This window comes from Cnephaeus nilssonii, assembly GCF_951640355.1.
Source record: "Cnephaeus nilssonii genome assembly, chromosome: 14".
Taxonomy (NCBI): domain Eukaryota; kingdom Metazoa; phylum Chordata; class Mammalia; order Chiroptera; family Vespertilionidae; genus Cnephaeus; species Cnephaeus nilssonii.
In genome coordinates this window covers 78,333,813-78,352,403 of record NC_137085.1, presented here as the reverse complement: position 1 = coordinate 78,352,403, position 18,591 = coordinate 78,333,813, and the positions used below count along the sequence as shown (strand labels likewise).

Genomic DNA, 18,591 nt, shown 5'->3' with positions numbered 1-18,591 from the left:
TAAATGTAAAAAGAAAAGAAAAGAAAAGAAAAGAAAAGAAAAGAAAAGAAAAGAAAAGAAAAGAAAAGAAAAGAAAAGAAAAGAAAAGAAAAAGACGACAAACACACACAGGGCAAAGCATGGGCGTTTACCTGAGGGCGTCAGCACCATATTTATGAATGATGGAAAGTGGATCTGGATAATTCTTTTTTCGTTTGCTCATTTTCTGGCCATCACTTGAAAAACAAAAGTCAATGTCACAGTTTACCTTTATATATGGTTACAGCTATTTTCAACTGGAACACATAAATGCACAGGGCATACAGCCGATGTTAAAGTACAATAAAGCTGTCTGTCAGTATCTGTAAGCTTCTTTTTAAATAGTGTGTTGAGTCAACAGAGAAGTTTCAGGAGAGATGAAGGAAGAAGACATTACAGTGTAACAGTTAAAAATACAGATGAGGCATTTACCTTACAGAAATGAAAATCTATAGTGACACAAACCTTACAACAAAGTTGACAGCTTTATTCATTGTCAGCAAACACTGAAACAACTCACTTGAGCAGTTGAAGAGTCAAACTCTGGGTCACCCATAAGCTCGTCAAAGAAAAGGAAGGAGCCACAGATACACAAGCCCCCCAGCACCCTCCAGGGAGTAACACTGAGCAGAAAAGCCAATCTCAAAAAGTTACACGTGGTAGGATTCTATTTACATAACAGACTTGAAATGACACCATTTCAGAGATGGAGAACTGATCAGTGGTTTGCCAGGGGTTGGGGAGGAGGCTGAAAGGGCAGAAGGATGTGGGTGTAGTTATGAAAAGGCAACAGAGGAAGCGTGAGATGTTCAAAGGATTGAATATCTTGACTGTGCTGGTGGATATAGGAACCTACATGTGATAAAGCTATATGCAACTAAACACACCCATAAATCAGTACACATAAAACGGGGAAACCTGACCAGGATTGGTGGATTGCATCAACGTCCTGGTTGTGATCATGTATTATAGTTTTGAAAAATGTGACCACTAGGGGAAGGAAACTGGGAAAACTCAAAAGGGGCCTCTGTTATTTTTCACAATTGCATGCAAATCTACAATTCAATAAAATTTTCAATTTAAAATGTGAAAAAGCACAGCCAGTACAGCCAGACTGCCTGGGTACTTGAATTTAACACTTATTTATTGTGTGATTTGGGGCAAGTTACTTACTTTTCCTGAACTTCAATTCCTCAAATGTCAAAAGAACTCTGGGGATTAAGTGTGTGAAGACGTGTAATAGCTCACAACAGGGCCTACTGCCACCCCCTCACTGCACATAAAGCTGGGCACCTATGTGAACATTCTTAGTTTCTTATTTTTACTTGTTTTACTTTTAATAACTTGAGGAAGAACAGGGAAAAGAATAAGAATATATGGGTTATAGAGGTTTCTAGTATCCTATGCAATACTAGAAACCTCTATAACCCATTAATTTCCTCATGTTAAAAACAAGACAACAAAAATCTATATTAAAGGGCCAGTGTACAGATTAAATTATGAGCTATAAGCAAAAGAACTTCATGAAATTCTAAACACACACACACACACACACACACACACACACACACACAATTTTATCACTAGAAGATCCCAGAAAAGACCTCCCCTTCCATTAGGCTGAGCTCTCAACCCAGCCCTGATTCTTAAGACAAACGGGAGTGGGTGGGAGACAGAACGCAAAAGATGGACAAGTGCACAGGACAGGAGTTGGATGGGAAGTACAGAAAAACATAAAAAGCAGAGAAGAAATAGTAGGAACAGAGTGGGGGCATTCCTGAATTCCTCTCTTCACAAAGGATGGTCAAGGGACGGAGAACCTTGTCATTACCCAGAAGTGCACCTGCCTTGCAAGGACGAGCCCATTCACAATCACGTTCCTGAAAGGTGGTTGTCCAAAGAGAGCTGTGGCCAGCACCAGCAGAGTGTAAAACCTGGGAAAATATCACAAAGAAGAGTTAAGAAACAAAGCAAGAACCGGAAAAGAAATCCAGCATAGGGAAAAACTATGTTTACTTGTTGAACTGAATTTCTGTTTTGGATCTGTTACACTTCTTCATAAGCACATAAAGCAAAGGTTCTTAATTTTGGTGACTTATTAGGTCATGTCAGGGTCACGGGAAAAACATTATACCCGGACCCACTGCAGAACAGCTCTGATCAGAAAGTGAACTGCGTTACTGAAAGCGAATATAGGCCTGGAGCCAGGTGCTGGCCCAGGTGAGGACAGCGCCACACTCTCCTCGGGAAGCAGCCGGACAGCTAAAAGGCAGAGAAGGTCAGAGGAGCGGTCCCTCAGGACCTCCCCAAAATACAAAACAGAAAATCGAGATATCGCCTTTAGCACAGGGCCATATGAGACAGGCTTATGACAAAAAACAAACAAACCAACCCCTCTCCCCCAAAAACAACATCTCTCTCATTCCAAAGTCAAAAGATAGACGACAGTAACAGAGGCAGTTTTTATTCTGTCAGTCAGATATCAAATATGTTGTTTATTTTGCTTGCTAGCTTGTTTGCTAAAAGGACTGCATCACATCCCTGTAAGCTGTCCCGGTAAGTGAGGCTCTTGTCACCTCTAACCTGATTTTCACTCTAAGAAGATCCCAGGACATGAGCAGATGAGGTTGGAGACCAGACCCCATGGCTACATGAGCACCTGACAAGACATCCATTCCCTAAGGACTGCTGACAGGTGCCAGATGTCACCACTCCTCTGAGAAGCTCCCTGGGAAGAGGAGTTTGTGCCTGGTACAGTTCCTACAGGTACATGGATTGGAAGCTGAAAACAGCACATCCCGAAACATTAGGCTGGAATTTAATCAGTTTGTGATGACTAGTGCAATTTGTAAAAGCAGAAACCACCACCAAAACTCCTTAAACACTCCTGTAAAAACATTACTAATGAAAATATAATTAGAACCTGGACCAACCAAGATCATCCACAAAAAGAAGGTAACTTAACTTTTTTGTAATTAAGAGGGCAAGGGTATGGCTTTAAAAAAGTCACCAGGTAAAACCAATACCCAAATTCTCTCCCCATGATCTTTTAAATTCTAGATGTTTTAGAATGTTAATTTTGTAAAGCTAGTCTAACATCTAAGCACATTTCCAAGCATCCCTTTTTGCATTTGTAGTACCCCACTCTTTATCCTGTATTTACTAGAAAATACTCATTACACGTTGGAGTAAATGATTTGAAGTACACAGCTATGATCATCACACATTAAGTGTTTCTTATCACTTACAATTCCAGTGAAACAAATCTCTATACTCCAAGATATCAGTGAAATAACTGAAACTCTAAAACTACAGCCTATCATAGGGAGAGACACCTACTCAAGACACTAACGGGTTGCTTGGTATAAGGAGCAGTGGGCAGAAGGGCCTAGCTCCCTGACACAGTCTTCCCTGCACAGCTGATCAAGACCACATGCTCAGTAAAGTAGCTTCTAAATAAAATGAAATCAACAAAACACTTAAAAGAACAAAAAACATACCATCCTCTGGTTTGATCAATGCCTTCAGCAATGAAGTCTGCAGGAAATGCATCTTCAAACTCCTTCTTATTTTCAAATGGGTAATGAACTTGAGCATAGGGCATGCTGCCACTCTCAAACCAACAGTCAAACACTTCAGAGATGCGACGCAGCAATCCCTTCCCACAGCGGGAAGGGATGGTCAGATGGTCAATGCTAATAAACAAAAACGTGTTAAGCACAACAGAACTTGCAGTTTAATTGCCAGTAGGAAACACAATCTCCTGAAAGTTCTTCCTGTGAAGAGAAATACCGGCAATTCTCACAGGCTTTCAGAGAGCACCAAGAGTGCTCGACCTCGGCTATGTACCAGAGGCCCCGCCATTTACCTCAAGGACAGAAGCCACCCTTCCTCATTATGACACACGTTATCAGCAATGTACTTCAGCAAACTAGTTTGACTTCTATATGCCGCTCTAGGATCTGCTAGAGAGACCACATCTTAACACATTGCGGACAGATCACGAGAATTCTCGCTTCATATTACACAGTGTTTTACAAAGTATCATACTTTAAAAAGATATTAGCTTGTAAGAACATGTAATAAGTAACTTCAAAATGCAATGGGCATTTAATTTTAAAGCGTGCCTTTAACATTTATGTAAAATGTTTTTTGTACTCGTTCAATAGAAACTCATCTGGCCACTGGGTGAAGCTAGCAATAAAACTACTGGTCCGCAATGTGTTAATAGGCTAAACCTAGGCCAAAGCTCTGAATGACAGAACTGACATGAATCACACACTTAGAAACTGACCTCTCTCTGTGGAGATCTGAGATCTTTGTTCCTGACAGTTCTTCAAGTTCTGCCATTGACCCAATGCATACTATCTGTCAAAACAAAGTTAAAAAGCAAGATTGCCACAGAGGCAAGGATCACAGAGATTATTTCTGCAACATTTGTGTTTAGTTTTAGAGACCACTGATCTTCAGGACAGTTACCACCAACATGGCTAACCCCCAGGTCACTGTCTGAAGAAGTGAGATTTCCCTTCCTTGCTACCAACCCCATATCAGAGGAAGCTCTACACAGAGATTTTAAACATTCATGGCCATCATCTCAACAAGCATTTTTTGAGGGTTTACTGTGTCCAAATCTCTGCCAAAATGACCAGCAGACTTGAAATGCCTAGAACAGTGGTCGGCAAACTCATTAGTCAACAGAGTCAAATATCCACAGTACAACGATTGAAATTTCTTTTGAGAGCCAAATTTTTTAAACTTAAACTTCTTCTAACACCACTTCTTCAAAATAGACTCGCCCAGGCCGTGGTATTTTGTGGAAGAGCCACACTAAAGGGGCCAAAGAGCCGCATGTGGCTTGCGAGCCGCAGTTTGCCGACCACGGCCCTAGACTGTTTCTCGAAGGCATCGTAGTTTCTTCCTGGCACTTGAATTTGATTCTTTAAGCTGGAATCTTCTGAAGTGAACGCTAGAAGTAAATTACTGTGCTGAGTCAAAATAGTCAGTCCTATTCCAAGATGTTAGAATGATGTCTGGGTAAGGAGCTGAGCTGACCCTCCGAGGCTTCTCCGCTCCCTGGAAGCACCCTGGTCTCTGCCCGCCCATCCTGACTGGTCCTGAAAGCCTTGACTCAGCCACACTGGGAACTCACTGAGGTCCCAGGCCCGCTGTGGCTCCTGACGGCTCTAATGCTCTCAGCTTTCAGAGATGGACAGAAAGCCTCATCTGAAGTCCTCCATAGAACATCTACATAGACCTACACTCACATGCAATCACTCCTCCATAGAACATCTACATAGACCTACACTCACATGCAATCACTCCTCCATAGAACATCTACATAGACCTACACTCACATGCAATCACTCCTCCATAGAACATCTACATAGACCTACACTCACATGCAATCACTCCTCCATAGAACATCTACATAGACCTACACTCACATGCAATCACTCCTCCATAGAACATCTACATAGACCTACACTCACATGCAATCACTTGGCTTTGTCGGTTAAAGGTCTGCAATGCTTGGGTAATTTTTTTTCACTCTTCCTTCTCCATCACTATAAGTTGGGCTAAACATACTATGACTTAGTGCAGAGTATCTGTTCTGTTCATAAATAACTCACAAGAAGAAACAGAGATATGAGCAACACAAACAATTTAATGTTTGGCTTCCTGAGAAAAATGCAAATTATATTCACTTTTACACAAAGGGAAATTGTTAAATATTGCATTAGAATCAAAATAAAGTTAAAGCTCTAAAAACATTCTTATTTATGTCATTATTATAGGAAGGAATGAGAAAAAGATGAAATGAGGGGCAAAAGAGGAAAAGAAAGCAGCCATATTCTTTTACCCCATATTCAGATGGAACAAAAGCACAGAGGGCCCCAATAAAAATCAACACACGAAAACACCACCAGCCTCACCTCCTCGAAGTCCTCGCTGACCCACAGCGGGATGGGGGTGCCCCAGTATCTGTTTCTGGAAATTGCCCAGTCACGCGCATCTTTCAGCCAATTTCCAAACCGCTTTTCTCTCACAAACTCCGGGACCCTGGATGAGCAGGTCAGACACCAGATCACCTGAGAACATTACTGAGTAAATCTGTGAAGGACTCCGGCATAGGCCTTGGCATAGGCTTTGTGGACCAGACACCCTGGAAATGCTGAGCTCCCTCCTGAGAGGTGGTTTTCCACATGGGCAGCACCTGCTGTGAATTCATCCCGGTGAAGATGCTCTTTACTGGGAAACATCACCGCACCCAGGCCTCCCCACCCTGGTTTCCCTTGGGGGACGGCCACAGTCCTCTGAACAGTCACCATGTGCTAGCTAGCCCGGCCCCGCTCCTATGTAGTTTCTGGGTCATCCATACAACAGTGCTTTAATTGTAACTCACTGGCGTGGGCTCCAATCACCTAGAGCAGTGGTCGGCAAACTCATTAGTCAGCAGAGCCAAATATCAACAGTACAACGATTAAAATTTCTTTTGAGAGCCAAATTTTTTTAAACTTAAACTTCTTCTAACGCCACTTCTTCAAAATAGACTCGCCCAGGCCGTGGTATTTTGTGGAAGAGCCACACTCAAAGGGCTGAAGAGCCGCACGTGGCTCGCGAGCCGCAGTTTGCCGACCACGGACCTAGAAAATCAGAGTCCGAGCAGGTAGGGTATTGGTAGCTGGCTGGTAGACGCCTCCCCAGGCTCACCGGCACATTGTACATTAGGCTCCAGCAATGAGGCAAGTTCCTTAAATGCGCTTCTCACCTCAATGCCTTCGCTAGTACTAACCCTCCTCTGTGATAACCTTCACCTGGCAGAACTCACATCAGCAACTCTTCCCCCAGATTTTTCTTGTCTCAGATTGATAAATGACACCTATCCTTTGAGGTTCAGCTTTGCAGAAAAACTTAACAAGTTTAAGATCAAGTTAGGGTCCCCTAGTCCTGTATCATAAATGTCAGTTTATAGGCCGGCACCTCCCACAGGACTACGAATATTCCATACCCAGCACATCACACATTAGGAGAACTGGAGCATTCTAGGTATAAAAATCAAAGAACAGCTTTTACTTGAGAAATCAGAGTCACTTCGCTGGAAAAAAATAGAAAGCTATAGCCACTTCCTTTTACTGCCCTGAGATGCTCCCCATTCTTCCAAAATCAAATGCAGTCTTTAAGTTCTTATCGGGAGTAAAAAATAGTGATTACCCTACAAACTCTCAGTGAAAAACATACTTTTGCAATACATAGATCCAGTCTTCCTTCATTCTTGTAACAGGTCGAGTAACACTTCTTTACAATCGGATATTAGCTAAGAGCTTTTGTCCCCTCAGTGCAGCCAGCCTGAACAAGACCATCACAGTCTGGAAACTCAACAACTATCAAAAGTAGGACAGCTGATCCTTGAACATGTGTTTGAACTACAAGAGTCCAATGATATGCCAGTTTTCTCCAGTGACCCACGCAGTTCAAACCTGGGTTGTTTAGGGTCAATGCCACGGCTGGGAAACCACAGATGTGGAGAGCCGCCTGTTCTACATGGATCTGTGACTAGGCAGAGATCCGCGCCCCTAACGCAGTGTTTTCTAAGGGCCAACTGTCTTCAGAAACGGCTTTTCTGGATATATCCAAAAACAAATGTTTACCCTGAAAATTACTATTATTTACGGCTAATGAACAGAAAGTACAGTCAGATGTTTTTCAGTCATCCAATTCTGTAAAATGAACAAACAGCAGTTTCTCATTTCCATTTGGCTTAAAAAAAAAAAGGTAAAAATACTCTATATGCCTTACAATAAAAAAATGGCACTTTGTTATATCTTATTTAAATTGTTTTGTGTTCCTAAAAAGAAAAAAAACAGATGTTACTACAATATATAATAAATGATGGCTATTAAAATTATTATGATTTGGGGGAGTGTAAACCAATACTAACTATATGACAAAGAACATTCTGAAGACACACATCTTACTGCTCACCAGTAACACAGGTCATTGTTCCTCATCAGCTGGTCCACCATGTGCTCAACCCGTACAAACCAGCTGGGCACCGCTTTGTAAATAAGGGGAGTATCTGACCTAGGAAAGCAGAAATGGAAGTGCAGCTGGTCAGGTGTGCAGGCACCCAGGACAACCACCTTTAGTGTCTCACTGATGTCACCACCAACTACTTGGCCCTCTGCAAAACTAAAGTCTACATCCTCAGTATTGGTCACCACCCTTCACAAAACCCAGAAAGGCAAGCTAGTAAAAGAATACAAGAAAGCCGAAACCGGTTTGGCTCAGTGGATAGAGCGTCGGTCTGCGGACTGAAAGGTCCCAGGTTCGATTCCGGTCAAGGGCATGTACATTGGTTGCGGGCACATCCCCGGTAGGGGGTGTGCAAGAGGCAGCTGGTCGATGTTTCTCTCTCATCAATGTTTCTAGCTCTCTGTCCCTCTCCTTTCCTCTCTGTAAAAAATCAATAAAATATATTTTTTTAAAAAAAAGAATACAAGAAAAAACATAGAGTTCTCCTGGTGTGGGACAGCTGTCCAGAAAAGATATCATATTCACCCAGCTTGTATGGCTCAGTGGGTGAGCATCAATCCATGTACTAAGAGGTCACAAATTCAATTCCTGGTTTTGGGCTTGATTCCCAGTGGAGCCTACAGGAGCAGCTGATCAATGTCTCTCTCTCTCTCTCTCTCTCTCTCTCTCTCTCTCAAATTTATAAAAACATTGAAAAAACAGATGTCACACTCAGCAAAAATGAGGACTGAGAACATAACATACCACGGAAGATTCCATTTCACCCAAATCTTTATAATCTTGTATTAAAACTTATCACATACATCTCACTTAATTCCATTAGAAAATTTTAGAGATGTTTCTCATCCTAAAGAAATGTGACCCCCACCACAAAAGATATTTGTCCCTGTAGGGTGATAGAAAATATGCACATATGTCTTTGCCCCTGGATCCCGGCACAGAGCTCGTGAAACGCTTCTAATTTCCTGGGTGACAGGAGTGTCTTTTGTTCTAATGAGGTGATTCTGTGTGGGCCCCTGGATGGGGGCTGGTCACTGGAAAGATGAAGCCATGATAACTTGGAATTCCAGCCTGTCTCCATCCCGCTGAGAAGGAGAAGGGCTGACAACAGAGCTAATGGCTGATCATGCCTTTGTGGTGAAGCCTAAAATCTTACAGTACAGGAGTTGAGCGGTTTCCAGGTTGATGAATGCATCCATGGGAGGGTGACACACCTCAACTCCACGTGACACATGCTAATCCCACAGGACCCTCCAGAAGGCTGTTCACCTGCATCCTTCAATAGATGTGTTTCCTGGAATTCTGAGCCTGACTAGCAAATGAAATGAACCGACCCATGGAGGGGACAGAGGGAACCTTTGAACTGAAGCCGATCCGTCTATCAGGGATTAATCCTTGGGACCTGATGATACCTCTAGGTAGATGGTGTCGAACTGAATTAAACTCTAGGACACCCAGCTGGTGTCACAGAGAATTGCTTGGTGTGGAGAAAAACATCTACAATACTGGGGACTGAAAAATGTCATAAGTGAAATGTTTTATGTAAGTTGTAAAGATCACAGGATAAAAAAACAAGTAGGGCCCAGTCAGCATAGCTCAGTGGTTGAGTATTGACCTATGAACCAGGAGATCACAGTTTGATTCCTGCTCAGGGCACATGCCAGGTTGCGGGCTCGATCCCCAGAGTGTGGTGTGCAGGAGGCAGCTGATATTCTCTCATCATCAATGTTTCTATCTCTCTCTCCCTCTTCCTTCCTCTCTGAAATAAATAAAAATATATTTTAAAAACAAACAAAAAACACACAAGAAACTAAGTAGGGAAGAACTAGGTTTTTTCTTTACAGTCTGTGTCTGTATTTCTAACACAACTCCTGGGAAAAGAAATAATTGTATGCATTCATAACATTCTCCTTGGAGCAAGAAGGTAGTATCCAAACACAAGCTCTAAAGAATACAAATGAGATGGAAACCACCAACTGATGGAGTGGCACAAAAACAAGTGAATGCACAAATCGAAAGCTCTGGCTAAATCAGTCCCCTCCTCACCTCCAGCAGAAAGGGTAGCTATGAGTGAAGGTGCTGGCAACAAGAAGTCGGCCTTGTTCCTTCAGCATCCTGATGATATTTTTGTCAGCATCCTGTTAAAAAATTAAAATGTAGCTACTAAAATATCCTCCAGTATTTAGTAACATAATATAATTGAGTATTTATTACTAAAATCTGGTATTTGGATACCTTTACTATGAGTAAAAGGCACAAATAACAAATGTATTATATACATGATGCATCTGTATTTTAGCCACTGTGTAACTGCACGCACTTTTAAAATACATGCCATATCATTAAGGCAGTGCAGTTTTCAATCAGCAATGACTAACCCAAGGTCACCATGTTGCTACATGAGTCACCAGTCAGAGTCCATTTTTCCCAACTCCTTGAAACTACAGCCTGCTTCCTCTGAAGATACTAGACCCTCGAATGCAGCTAATAATAACCGTCTACGTTTACTGATTTTAAGTGCTGAAGCCAAACAAAACAAGCAGCTTCCTAAAAAAAAAAAAAAAATCCCAGATGTGGAAGCTTTTTGATAAAAACTGATTAATTAAAATAGCCGGATGAAACCGACTCCTTTCTATGCCTTACAGTCACAGACCTTCACATACTGTCCCACGAAATCCGTCACTTCCGCTGTGAAACAGCCTGAAGCATCCACAGGGCACACAGGGACAGAATCTTTCTGAATGATGTTGAAGTCCATACAGACTCGATAGTCATCCTGGGGGGAAGGGGATAAGAATAAAACAAGTGTATGAGGCAGTGCAGTTTTCAATCAGCAATGACTCCCACAAGGTCACCAAGTTGCTTCATGAGTCACCAGTCAGAGCCCAGTATGAGGAGGGAGGTGTACAGGAGTAATTTTCTGTATTCTGATACAAACCTCTCATCACAGTAATTATCTCCCAACGGAAGTTAATTCAAAGACTGCACAGAGAATTTAACAGAGCATCAAAGTTGCAGAGGATTATCATCTCGCCTCGTCTAACCAGCCATTATTTCCCAGATCCCTACATATATGAGTATCTATCACTAAGTGAGAAGATGGCATATTAAAACATATTAAAACAAATTAAATTTGACTTATAACATCAACATGTATGCACATACAAGTATCACCAAAACAGAAGCACATATAGGTGTAAGGCATGACCTATTCAGTCCTGCATGATACTTGATATGCATATGGATTTGCACCCTGTCGAGGGGCAACTGAGAGATCACAACACTGAGTATCGCTCACCTAGATTACCCACAATACTTCAGGAATACATTTTGAGCAGTGAGAATTAGGGAAAATTCTATATAATGCTGGACATTTATATAGAATGTCAGAGCATATATAGTGCTCTGACATTTTACTACTTAACTCATTTAAGTTTCACCTCTGTGAAAAGGACCGACTGGCGCAGTTTAACCAGGTGTTCCCCTTGCAAAAACCAGCAACTATCTCCACTCAACAGAGGAGGAAGCTGTGGTAATGCTCCCATTCAAAACCAAACAGCCTGGCTCCAGAGTCCAGTCTTTATTGTGCTATGTTGCCCAAATCTAAAAGAGACTGTCTTAGGGTTAGATGGAGAAACCATACTCTGTTTGAATCCAAAACACAATGGGAAGCCAGTGTGTTCGCACCTGGCCCTGTGCTCTGAGGGTTCCCTGGTGATGAACATGTGGGCACCTGCCCATAAAGACAGACCTGAAGCCCGGCAATTTGAAGTATTTAACAGCTCCTTTGACAAGCTAAGAGCAGCATTCCCGAGTGGTGCCACAAGGACAGGTCACGGTCATGCAGAAGTATGACTCTGCAGAGGTCACACAGTGTATCACCTGGCAAAATGCCACAAGGGAGGGCTCTCAGGAAATCTCTACCTAAAGGGGTTTAGAGGCTGCAGTTCAGAGATCTGATCGTCTATAACATTAATCTGCCTGGCATTCAGGGCAGATATATAAGGTACAGTATTACTATAGTAAATGACAAATAGTCATATGTACATTAATGTAGATTATTATATTAACATCAGCTGTACACCTCAGTGATAAGACATGACATAACTAAGTCATGATAAATCTCCCACCCATCTGACACCATAAACAGTTATTCAAGTACTAGAGGCCTGGTGCACAAAATTTGTGCACAGGTGCAGTCCCTAGGCCTGGCTAGCGATCAAAGCGCAAGCATCTGGTGTGGAATGGCAGGATCCCAGCTGACCTCTGGGCCCTGGCAACACCTGGGTCCCTGGGCCCCCGCCTCCACCTGAGTCATTGGGCCCCTGCCCAGCTCCCTCAGCACCTGGGAGCTGGGCGGCAGTCCCACCCCCTGCTGCCACCACTGGTCGTCTTCTGCAGGGCCACTGGTGGGGCGATCAGGCCCCCACCTGGCTCACTCAGTGACTGGGAGCCGGGCGGCGGCCCCGCCTCCCGCCGCCACTGTTGGTCACCATCTGGGGGCCAGCGCACATCATAGCAAGTGGTCAAATTCCTGGTTGAGGGGACAATTTGCATATTAGGCTTTTATTATATAGGATTGTGCACTACATATTCCCTATGCTGTACATTGCATGCCCAGGACTATTCTGTAATGACCAATTTGTACATTTTAAAAAATATATTTTTTTATTGATTTCATAGAGGAAGGGAGAGGGAGAGATAGAAACATCGATGAGAGAGACATATCGATCAGCTGCCTCCTGCACGCCCAACACAGGATCAAGCTTGGAATTCTGGCTATGCTCTAACCAGGAATCGAACCCGGGACCTCTTGGTCCATGGGATGATGCTCAATCCACTGAGCAACTGCAGCTGGGCCAATTTGTTCTTAATCCTTTCACCTTTTCCACCCATTTCCCCAACTTTCTCCCACCTGGCAACCAACAAAATGTTCTCTGTATTTATGAGACTGTTTCTGTTCTGCCTGTTGGGTTTTTTAGATTCAATTGCTGATATGGATTTATTGCCATTTTATTGTTCATAGTTTTTTATCTTTTATTTCCTTCATTCTTTTTTTTTTCCTTCATTTTCTCAAAGACCCTTTAACATTTCATGGAATACTGGTTTTGGTGGTGATGAACTCCTTTAGCTTTTTCTTGTCTATGAAGCTCTTTTATCCATCCCTTAATTATAAATGACAGCTTTGCTGGGTAGAGTAATCTTGGTTGTAGGTTCTTGCTATTCATGACTTTGAATATTTCTTGCCAATCTCTGGCCTGCCAAGTTTCTGTACAGAAATCAGATGACAGTCATGTGGGAGCTCCCTTGTAGTTAACCAACTGCTTTTCTCTTGCTGCTTTACAGATTCTGTCTTTGACCTTTTGTTTAATTCTGATGTGTCTTGGTGTGGGCCTCTTGTGTTCATCTTGTCTGAGACTGCACTTCCTGGACTTGTATGTGTATTTCCTTCACCAGATTAGAGAAGTTTCCTGTCTTTTTTTAAAATAAGTTTTCAATTTGTTGCTCTCTCTTCTTCCGGCACCCCCATGAAGCGAACATTTGATACACTTGAAGTTGTCCCACTCTCCTTACGCTTTCTTCTTAATTTTGTATTTTGTTCTTTTTGCTGTTCTGATTGGGAGTTTTTTGCTCCCTTTTATTCCAAATCACTGATTTGATTCTGGGCTTCATCTACTTTACTGTTGATCCCATTACTTATTCTTTTTTTTTTTTTTTAATATATTTTTATTTTTTCATTGATTTCAGAGAGGGAGAGGGAGAGATAGAAACATCAACGATGAGAGAGAATTACTGATCAGCTGCCTCCTGCACGCTAACTTTGGATGGAGCCCACAACCCGGGCATGCGCCCCTGACCGGAATCAGACCTGGGACCCTTCAGTCCACAGGCCAACGCTCTATCCACTGAGCAAAACTGGTTAGGGTGCGTTACTTATTCTGCATTTCAGTTGGTGTTGTCTTCTGACTGGTCCTTTTTTATGCTGATGAAGTGCTTACTAAGTTCACGGAATATCCTTATAGCCAGTGTTAGAACTCTGCATCTAGATTGCTTGTCACTCCTTTGTCTACTACTTTTTCTGAAGTTTTGTTCTGCTCTTTCCTTTGGGACATGTTTGTCTCCTCTTTTTGGCTGTCTCCCTGTGTTTGTTTCTATGTGTTAAACAGGGCTGCTATGTCTCTCAAGCTTGGCAGAGTGGCCTCATGTAGTAGGGGTTTTGTAGGATCCAGCAACACAGCTTCCCCTATCACCCAGGCTGGGCCCATGAGGTGTACCCTGCCCCTGCTGTGGGGATGTGCCACCATCCTCTTGTAGTTGAGCCTCGATTGCTGTTGGCACGTCAATGGGAAGGATTTATCCCCAGGCCGATCAGCTACAAAGACTGGCTATGACCACAGACCAACAACCTTCAACTACTGCAGGATTAGCTGTGTAGGATACCACCCCAAAGAGCAGGACTTACTTCAGTGGGGCTCTGGTGTATGCTGAGTCTACCCCTTGAGTGTGTTGCTTGTAGAGGTGGTTGGGTGGTGGTGCTTCCACGTGGTCTGAAGGTGACCACTGGGTGTGCTGGCTCTGGGGCCTCCCAGGAAGTGCAGGCCAAGGTCAGCCACTGCCTGTGTTCTGCTTGGGACAACCAAGTATAAGCTATAAGGTGATCTGCAGTTGGCTGCTACTTGTGCTGGGCTTAGACGTGCCCAGGTGAAGTCAAGCTGCTGGAAATCAAGAAAGACTACTGCTAGTGCAAAGGCTTGGGGCCACTTCATGAGAGGTGTGGGGCACACTGAAGTCAGATGCTGCTTGAGAAATCTTAGGATATTCTTAAGCATGAGCCAACATAGGCTTTTGGTATGAATAAGCCACTGGAAACTGCTTGCGTAGGCCTGGAAAATCACCCGGTCTGGAGAAACAGTGATAGCCCAGTTGACAGAGTCTGAGATGTGATGCCTGCAAGACTCTGTGCCGGGAAGGCTCATCAAAGGAACACTGGCCTCTGCCAGCACTTCTGTCCTGAAAACAGCTGCCCCCACAGCTCTCACACTGAGGCCAGGCCCATGTGTTTCTGCCGTCTTTCAAACTGCTGCCTCAATGCTGGAGATTACGGAGAGGGAGTCTGAGTAGGTCCACACAGGGGCCCTTTAAGAGTAATAGCTGGGGGGTCTAGCTGCTTTAGTCTCCCTTAATTCCAGCCGGTTTTCACAGCCAGAAGTTATGAGGACTGGCACTAGAAACCGAGGCTGGGAGGTCTGGTGAGGGGTTGAGAACTCCTCAGAGCAGGACCTCTGCAGATGAGATATCCTTCCGAATTTTTATCTGACACATGGGGAATGGGACCAGCTGGCCTGCAGCTCCACCCCTCCTACTATCTGGGTGTATCTTCTACTCTAGTTGTAGGACTCCCATACAGCTAGACTTCAGGTGGTTCCGAAGTTCAGTTGTAATTTTGGTGTGATTGTGGCAGGAGATAAATAGAGCTCCCACCCAATTTGAATAGTGAACAGGTTCTAGGTGATTTAAAAAGTCATTCATTTTATTGGGTTCAACATTAGCATGGTGGTTATAATAAAAATAAAATGTCTTGTGTTGGAGTGTATACCAAAGGTTGTGGGTTCAATTCTCAATCAGGATGTATACAGGAGGCAATCGATCCATTTTTCTCTTTCCCTTCCCCTCTCTCTAAAAACCAATAAAAACATGTCTTTGGGTGAGGTTTAAAAAAATAAAAATAGAAAAATAAAATTTCTTATCCATCAGAGATGTGTGCAGAAGTATTTGCAGACAAAGATATGATATTCAGGATCTGCTCCAAAACTGTCTAAATTAAAAGCATGAGGGAAGGTGAGGGAGTAAGATAGATAAAACAGAATTCCCAAAATGTTGATAATATAGCCGGGTGATGTGAACATAAGGACTTACATTATCTTACTTTGCTCCCCTATCACAGGCAAAATGATCAAGCGGAGAGGAGTCCACAGGGCCCAGTGCGTGCGGCACTCGCAGCAGTGTGTACACTCTTCGAGCGTCACAAACTATAGAAACACTCTCTAGAGAAAGATCCCATTTAATCCTTCCCAGTCTCCACACAGGCAGGTAGTAACTCCGTGTTACAGGAAAGGAAAAGAAAATCTAGACAGGTCAACTAATTTATTGCAGAGCTTTGACTTAACATGAGGTCTGATTTGCTCTAAAACATGTGCCCTTAATCCATGTGCCCTTAATCCATTTTTTCAAAATGTAATTGTTTTAATGTAATTACAAATTACATTAAAACAATTACATTTTGAAAAAAGAAGAAAAAAAAAGGAAAGAAAAAGAAGGAAAACAAAAAGAAAATTAAAGAAAAAAGGATTACATTTTCATAAAAATTACTTTGGGCAAAATTTAAAATTCAGCACACTCTTCCACCTTGAAAAGAGAGGTCAAACTCTCCCTTCTGAACATGCAGCATTTAGTGAACAGCACAGCAGAGGTGATGGGAACCTTGATTTATCAAGAGACTGTGTGACTGCATGCCCTCATCAAAACTCAAAGAACTGCACATCATAAAGAGCAAAGCGTCTCCCTAGCCAGTTTGGCTCGTTTGGCTCAAGTTGACAGAGCGTCGGCCTGCGGACTCAAGGGTCCCAGGTTCGATTCTGGCCAAGTGCATGTACCATGGTTGCGGGCACATCCCCAGTAGGGAGTGTGCAGGAGGCAGCTGATTGATGTTTCTCTCTCAGCGATGTTTCTAACTCTCTATCCCTCTCCCTTCCTCTCTGTAAAAAATCAATAAAATATATTTTAAAAAATAGAGCAAAGTCTCATGTAAATCATATATGAATGAATCAAAACACAGCATGCCTTTGAAGACCAAATGTTCTTAGCCCACCATTTTCAGAAATCAGCTCAGGGTGAAAAGACATTGCAGATACAAGTTTTAGAAGCTTGAAAAGAGGTTGACTCCATGGCTTAATCAAGAGTGATGACCAACACAAAAAATGCATGCACACAGGCAAACACACATACACAAGACATTTGTTTATAACATTGGTAAGATATATACTACTCACAGCACTGAAGTAAGGAGCACACAGGCAAACACACACACACAGACGTTTCTTTATAACATCGGTAAGATATATACTACTCACAGCACCAAAGTAAGGAGCTTGATGCACCACCCCAGTGCCTTCTTCCTCCCTCACGTAGTTGTCAACAAGCACTGTAAAAGCGCCATGCTCTTTCCACTGGAAAAGAAATGATGGCAGGATTAAAAGATGAAACAATACCATATCCTATCTAATAAAAGAGTAATATGCAGATTGATCATCACTGCAACACACAATATAGCTGCCCCTATGTGGTCAAAGATCCTGCCCCCATGTGGACACAAGATGGCCACCACAAGATGGCCAGCAGGAGAGGGCAGTTGGGAGGCACCCAGCCTGCAAGGGAGGGCAGTTGAGAAGGACCAGGCCTGCAAGGGAGGGCAGTTGGAGGTGATCAACCCTGCAGGAGAGGGCAGTTAGGGGTAACCAGGCCGGCAGAGGAGGGAAGTTGGGGGCAAACAGGCTGGCAGCAGAGTGGTTAGGGGGTGATCAGGCTGGCAGGCAGAAGCGGTTAGGGGCAATCAGGAAGGCAGGCAGGCAAGCAGTTGGGAGCCAGCAGTCCTGGATTGTGAGAGGGATGTCAGATTGGAGAGGGTACAGGCTGGGCTGAGGGACAACCCCCCTCCGTGCACGAATTTCGTGCACCGGGCCTCTAGTTATAATATAATTTGATAACCATTTTTAGAGCCCGAAAAAACTTTTTTTTAAAATATATTTTATGATTTTTTACAGAGAGGAAGGGAGAGGGATAGAAAGCCAGAAACATCGATGAGAGAGAAACATCGACCAGCTGCCTCCTGCACGCCCCCTACCGGGGATGTGCCCGCAACCAATGTACATGCCCTTGACCGGAATCGAACCTGGGACCCTTCAGTTCACAGACTGACGCTCTATCCACAGAGCCAAACCGGTTTTGGCCCGAAAAAACTTTTAACATGAGATTATGCTCAGCGATGGAAATGGCAATAATTCAGACTGGAAAGAAACATGCTAGTTCTATACATCACATCATGAATAATGCATCCCTAATAAATGAAATAATTATCTGAAGTGGCATAAAATGTCCAACTTTTTTAGTGCAAAAACGGGCTTTTCATTATTTCTCCTGGACTGAACCCCTCTCCCTCAGCATGCTGTTTATCATAGTCTCAGAAAACATACTCCTCAAATTATTCCCTTCCTGGTACATAGTTAACCCTTGAACAATGCAGGGGTTAGGGGCACCAATCCCCATACAGTGGAAACCTGAGTGTAACTTTTGACGCTAAAGTTGGCCCTTCCCATCCTTGAATTCAACCAACCATAAAGTGAAAACTATATTTTCAATTTGCATTTGGGAATGCAAAAAACTGTTATCTATCCATGGTTGGTTAAATAAAATCCATGTCTAAATGAACTGGGCCTTATTGAAGGGTCAAGTGTATTTTCAATCACTGCAAACGCTTTG

At 43.1% G+C, this 18,591-nt stretch overlaps 1 protein-coding gene across 4 annotated transcripts in view; it reads right to left on the bottom strand.

Moving 5' to 3' along the window:
- The window catches only part of IARS1 (isoleucyl-tRNA synthetase 1), a 99,271-nt gene that overhangs the window by 43,018 nt on the left and 37,662 nt on the right, over positions 1-18,591 (bottom strand). For all 4 annotated transcript variants that reach the window (XM_079789914.1, XM_079789911.1, XM_079789912.1 and 1 more), the window contains 9 exons: positions 17,187-17,282; positions 10,709-10,831; positions 10,102-10,193; positions 8,005-8,103; positions 5,955-6,081; positions 4,313-4,386; positions 3,519-3,713; positions 1,866-1,952; positions 132-215 (listed from right to left, as the gene is read on the bottom strand). In XM_079789914.1, the coding sequence (XP_079646040.1) occupies positions 132-215; positions 1,866-1,952; positions 3,519-3,713; positions 4,313-4,386; positions 5,955-6,081; positions 8,005-8,103; positions 10,102-10,193; positions 10,709-10,831; positions 17,187-17,282 (977 nt within the window). The remainder of the gene's footprint in view (positions 1-131; positions 216-1,865; positions 1,953-3,518; positions 3,714-4,312; positions 4,387-5,954; positions 6,082-8,004; positions 8,104-10,101; positions 10,194-10,708; positions 10,832-17,186; positions 17,283-18,591) is intronic.